We start from the raw sequence: 6156 nt of genomic DNA on the forward strand, positions 1-6156 counted from the left end.
TGTTCTCCTTTTCCTGCTCCCATTTGACTTGCAGCCCAAAAGATTGGGGTTTTTTTTATTTCTGTTGCAGGGGGTGTGCCTGACTATTTTTAACTTGGCTATTGAAATAAATAGGAATTGTGCAACAGCTCTTTGCATAGGAAGTCTCTGTGCTCACTTCCCTATTCAGCAAAGAAAATTTCTAAAATCCCACTGGACAGTTTTGACTGATTTTGACAGGGGGAAAAAAAAAAAATTCCATTCCATTTCCCCAGCAGGCCTGCACCACATACACCCTCAAAGCTGTGTGAAGGAGGGGGTCAACCTAAAAGTTGTCAGGTCTGGGTGTTTCTGCACTGGAAGAACAAACCTGGAGCATGATGTGTAGTAGAGGCAACGGCCTCCAGCTTCTTGGGACCAGGGTTCTTGGGTGCTTTGGAGGGGCTTTTTGCAGGTGAAGAGGCTGGAACGCTGCCCTCCTTGTGGCCACGGGAGCTCCTGCCTCCCTTGGGCTCCTGAGAGCTCTTCTCCTGTTGGACCTTGGAGCTCCTGCTCCCCTTGGGCTCCTGAGAGCTCTTCTCCTGTTGGACCTTGGAGCTCCTGCCTCCCTTGGGCTCCTGGGAGCTCCTGTCCTGCTGTTGGACCTTGGAGCTCCTGTCCTGTTGCTGGCCCTGGGAGCTCCTGCCTGCCTTGGGCTCCTGAGAGCTCCTGTCCCCCTCATCAGGGAGCTCAAAGCTCTCCTCCTCCTCAGAGATCCCAAAGCTGCTGAGCTCCTGGTAGGCCTGAAAGGTCCTCATCACCTTCCAGGTGCAGAACCTGTGTGAGAAACAGTGGGGACAGCAGAGCTCCAAGGAGACAATGCCAGCTGAGCTCCCGGGGAGAATCTCGTCTGCACTTTCAGCTCACTGCTGGTCACCCTTTCCATGCCCAGAACTCCTCCTCCTTCCTAAAAGCCCTCTAACTTTATAGATTCCCACACTTGGGACCCTCCCTGATCCCTCTCCATGCCTAAAACTCCACCTTGGAAACCTCCCTGGTCCCTCTCAGAACTCTTGGCATGGTCCCCATGCCCAGAACTCCTCCCTGCAAGCATCCCTGATCTTTCTCCATGCCCAAGATTCCACCTTGGGAACCTCCCTGATCCCTCTCCATGCCCAGAACTCGTCTCTGGGAGCCTCCCTGATCCTTTTCTATGCCCAGAACTCCTCCCTGGGAGCATCCCTGATCCCTCTCCATGCCCAAAACTCCTCCCTGATCCCTCTCCATGCCCAAAACTCCACCTTGGGAACCTCCCTGATCCTTCTCCATGCCCAAAACTCCACCTTGGAAACCTCCCTGATCCTTCTCCATGCCCAAAACTCCTCCCTGGGAACCTCCCTGATGGCAGAGGAACAAGTGGCTGGAGATAAAGGGTGGCATGCTCAGAGCCTCCCCCACCTTGGCAGAGAGGGGACGGACAGGTACCTTCTCCAGAAGTACATCAGGATGGGGAAGAGGGTGACCTTGGCGTTGTGGTAGATGGCCCGGGTCAGCGGCCCCTTGGAGGATGAACGCCAGATGAAATCCCTCTCTTTCTCAGAGATGTTCACCTGGGCACAGAGGAGAGAAAAGCACTTTGCAGCACTCCTGATGTGATTTATTAAAAATATGGATATTGATCTAGTACCGATATCCAGCTGTGACGGACAAAGACTCCCTAACAGTTTAAAGTTAGAAAGTGTATGTTTATTGTGGGATAGCTCCCAAACACACACTGCCATTTACGGGTGATTACAGAGTCCTTTCATCTATACAAGTATTGAATACCCAAAATACAAATGCATATTCATAACTTTGGTACATCCCATTCCCCACTTCCTATGGTAATTAGTTCAAAAGCTTTTAAGCATGCATAGTTTGTTCCTCAAAATGAGTCGGTGGTGTCTGTCATGGGGAAGGGTCCCAAAATGAGGAAGCAATAGAAGTCTTCCTCGTTCTGACCTTTCTACCTTTTCAATGCAAATATGACAAATGAACCCTTGGTAGAACTCCCATTCCCATCTTCAATTGGTTTCAGAACAGAGGAGGCCACAATTGTCTTATGTTCCTAAAAGCTATTGATCAGTTTCTATAGTCTTCATTATAAACCCAGCTAACCATACATTGTGTTGACAAGCAATCAATTATTAGTTAACTACTCACTCTTAACTTCATCAAGGCCTACCCATTTACTTTGATTAACTGCAATAAAGCTTATCTCTAATTAAAACCTCAGCTCCTATAAAATCCCTAAATTCTTTAAAGTTTATGTCTCAGATGGGGCCAGGTTTCTCTGCCTGACCCCAGCTCAGCAGTCTCTAAGCACAGACCCAAATTCCATCCTGGCTGCTTGCCCCAGGCACAAGGGCAGGATCCCACCTGGATTTCTGTGGGAAGCATTGTGCCTTCCAAAGGGGAGATGGCAGAGCTACTGGGGTGGGTGCAGTGGGAGGGGATGATGGTGACAGTGGCCTCTGAGGAGTGAAAGGACTGGATTGGTGGTGTGCAGCACCATCCTGGCACTCCAGGCCTGGCATTTCTCCAGCAGGTAATGCTGGAGAACCATCCCCATCTTCCCCATCCTTATCCACATTCTTATTCTCAATTTATCAGGGCCTGCTGGGGGGTTGCTTCCCACCCCTCCCAGCCCACGTGGAAGCCCCAAGCTCCAGAGCACGCCCCAAATCCCCCCCCCAGAAGATCCAGACCCTGTTCCTCTTTCCCCACCACTGTTCCCAGCTGTGCCGCCATGGCCTTGAGCAATGAGCAGCCTCCAGCTTTCCTGGGCAGGTCCTGGGGTCTCACCCTCAGCTTGGGGGGGATGTCAGAGTTCAGGAAAAGTTTGCTGATGATCTCAAGTTTCTTTTTGAGAAAGGAACCGTAGTTTTCTGACTCCATGTTCTGGGGTTCTGCATCTTCCATGCCATCAGCCAGCTTGGAAAACCTGCAAAGGCACGTGGGGTCTTGCTCTGAGACAAGAGCTGCTTAACTGCTAGGCTAGACAGCTCTGTTCTTGCTTAATTTGCTGTGGGAAGTGGATTTGTAGAAAATTCTTAAATTCCTTTGGCCTTGCAAAAAATAAAAAGTACTTTAGAGAAATAGAACTATGAAAGATGCATTGTAGTGGGACCCACAAGGGGTAATTTTAGATGATTGGCTTTAAGGCATTTACAGCATGGTGTGGCTAAAGCTGATAGGCCAAGAAATGCTTATAGTGTATTGTAATTAAGAAATAATCAGCTTCTGATTGTGATGGTGTGAATTATAACATCTGTAATGTCTTCACTTCACTTGAGACTGAAAATGGAATAAAAGTTTTTAAAATGCCTCTCAGTTGCCCCATCTCTGTGTCAGAAAAGGGTTTAATCCAACAATTTGGTATTTGCTTGGCCAGGAAAAGCAATCCTCAACTCTTAATCCTCAAAGCAATCCTGTGGAGAAGTGACACAGGAGGTATGGAAAGCCACCTCCTTCTTCTGCCACTGTCATGGTCACAGGATTCACCTGGGGCAGGTGATGTTCCCTCTTTTTGGGAAAAGAGGAAGACTAAAAGCTGGGGATTTTCCTGTTGTGGGGGTGTTGGCTGCAGGGCTGGTGCCCATTGGCCATGGATAGGGCTTAGAGGTTTGTTGGGAATGTGGACAGAGCCAAGGGAGAAATGCCACAACAGCTGGGACATCCAGAATGGTGTCGCCAAATACTGAATCACTTGGGACTACCAAACCAAAAGGAGTTCAAACAGGAACCCTGAGCCAGGGGATGACTGCAGGCTGAAATGGGGGCTTTGGAGGTCCCCATCAGAGATGAGTTTGGGCTTTGGAGGTCTCCATCAGACATGGGTTCCGGTCAGAACCAAGGCAGGCTGGTGCCAAGGCCAAGTTGGGTGGAGCTCTGAGCAACCTTGTCCAGTGGGACACATCCCTGCCCAAGGCAGGGAGCTGGAACCAGATGACCCTTAAGCTCCCTTCCAACCCAAACCATTCTGGGATTCTGTACCACCAGGTGCCCAAGCACCTAGAAGGTGGTGGAGGCAGAACTTACCTGTCCATCTCCAGGTAAAAGCGGAGGTCATCCACGAGGAAGTTGACGATGATGATCTGTTTGTCCAAAATGCGGCGTTTGATCAGCGTCACCTTCTGCTGCTGGCCCTTGCCCTTGCCCTTGCCCTTGTCCTTGAGCTTGCGGGGGCTCTTGGCAGGACTCTTGGCAGGACTTTTGCTCTTCTTCTCCTTGACAGGCAAGTCTGAGGCAGGGGAAGAGATGTTGTGTGCTGCTGCCCAGCCCTGGGTTTGCTCCCTCACCTCACCTGGGCTTCCCTTAGCTGCATGCAATTTGCTGGGGCCTTTCTACCCCTGTGAGCTACACTTTCCCTCTAGCCTGGTGATCTCCTCCTTGCCTCCTCCTCTTTGCACCCACAGAGTGTTTATGTTCAGTTTCCATAGGGAATGGCCTGTTGCTAAAGCCTGCTGGTCTGTCTAGCTGTTGGCCCTGGCCCTGGCAGAGCCCACAAGCAGATAATGAGTGAGGATGAAAGGGAAAAAATCTGTTTCCCCCATATACAAAATTCTCTTGATCTAAATAGGGTTTCTGTGTGTTTAGCAGATTACTTTTCTAACTGCTTTTCCTGCCTCCTCTCAAACCTGTGTGTAAACTTTCTGTTCAGGTCAGCTCCCTATCACCCAGAAAACAATTTCCTTTTGTTTGTTTTCCTGGCCTGTCTCACCTTAGCTCCATTTAGTGTTTCCTGTTTTGAGTTTTTGTTGGTTTTTTTTTAGGCAGGGATGCAAACTTGCATATACAACATTGCTTGAGAGAGATGCAACAGCATAACAGGGCACTAAGTGATGGTGGTGGGAGGTAAGGGACAGGTTTTCTCCATTTTCTCCTCTACCTAAACCCAGGGGAGGGAGGAGCAGGGGTGGCAGGACACACTGGACATACTCTCCCTCTTGTTTCTTCGCTCCTGACAGAGAAACTCCTGAAATTCTGCACGGCATGTTTGATTCTTCATATCCCTCTTGAACTTGCAGAAGCTCCTGACAAGCTCCCGGATGGCATCCCAGGCCCATGCCTGTGGGGACACAGCACAGGTGGCATCAGACAGTGTCACTGTCATATTTTCTGGAAAAATCCCTTTGCCCAGAATTTCTTCTCCTGGGAAGCTGAGAAGCCTCAGAGAAAAATGAAAACAATAATTATCTGATTTGCTTCTCCTGTGTTTTGCTGCTTTGGAATGTGGTTTGGACATTGTTTACCAACCGGTCATTGTTTGATTGGTTTCATGTGAATTGTTTTAACTTAATGACCAATCACAGCCAGCTGTGTGGAGGCTCTGGAGAGAGCCAAGAGTTTTTGATTAGTATCTTGTTAAGCCTTCTGTAAGTATCCTTTCTCTATTCTTTAGTGTAGTTTTAGTATATTATATTATATATATGATATGATATCATATTATAATATAATATATTAGAATAGAATAGAATAATAAATAAGCCTTCTAAGAACATGGAGTCAGATTCATCTTTCCTTACTGCCACGGGGGCCCCTGTAAATACCACAAGCCAGGGAGCTGCAGCACTGGGGCTGAGCCCTCCTGTTTGGACCCACCCCAGTGAGCTGGAGCAGCCTTGGCAGTGGGATTTGTGTCCCAGCCACCATCTCTGCTTTCCAGCATTTCCCAGTTTCCCTGCTGGCCACTGGGGATGGTGTGAATCCCTCAGCCAGTCCTCCTACAGCAGGAGGGAGCTGTAGGAATGTGCCCCCTGTTGATGGAGTGACAAAACTATGCTTTGTCTCCTTAAAAAGGAAAAAAAAGCCCAGAAGTTTCTTTCCTCAATTAGCAAAACAGGCATCAAAAAAGGACCTGGGGGACTTCACCTCAAATTTAAGGATAGCTAATTGGACAGAAGCCAAAAAGTCCTGCCCGAGCAATTTACTAGAAAAAGAAGAGAACAAAGAAACTAATGGCTTTTGTGGGGTGTTTTACCAGGAGCAAGAATCTCTGGCACCTGGCTCGATTTTTCTCTGTAAAAAGTTTTGTAATTTTGCCTTTTATTACAAACTTTTTGTTTCCAACACTACCACAGAAGCCATCCTGCTGATTTTAAGCTTTCTAAGGTAGCTGAGCTATCTTGGGTGTGAAATAGATCTCCAAGAGCTCAT

At 48.4% G+C, this 6156-nt stretch overlaps 1 protein-coding gene across 1 annotated transcript in view; it reads right to left on the bottom strand.

Annotated features, from left to right (window-relative positions):
* Positions 1 to 314: 314 nt before the first annotated feature.
* The window catches only part of RGSL1 (regulator of G protein signaling like 1), a 16080-nt gene continuing 10238 nt past the window's right edge, over positions 315 to 6156 (bottom strand). The window contains exons 14-18 of the mRNA XM_031065377.1: positions 4939 to 5068; positions 4039 to 4240; positions 2803 to 2941; positions 1444 to 1568; positions 315 to 795 (exon numbers count right to left, since the gene is read on the bottom strand). Coding sequence (XP_030921237.1) covers positions 315 to 795; positions 1444 to 1568; positions 2803 to 2941; positions 4039 to 4240; positions 4939 to 5068 — 1077 coding nt within the window. The remainder of the gene's footprint in view (positions 796 to 1443; positions 1569 to 2802; positions 2942 to 4038; positions 4241 to 4938; positions 5069 to 6156) is intronic.

The sequence above is a fragment of the Geospiza fortis genome, unplaced genomic scaffold (assembly GCF_000277835.1).
Source record: "Geospiza fortis unplaced genomic scaffold, GeoFor_1.0 scaffold151, whole genome shotgun sequence".
NCBI classification, from domain to species: domain Eukaryota; kingdom Metazoa; phylum Chordata; class Aves; order Passeriformes; family Thraupidae; genus Geospiza; species Geospiza fortis.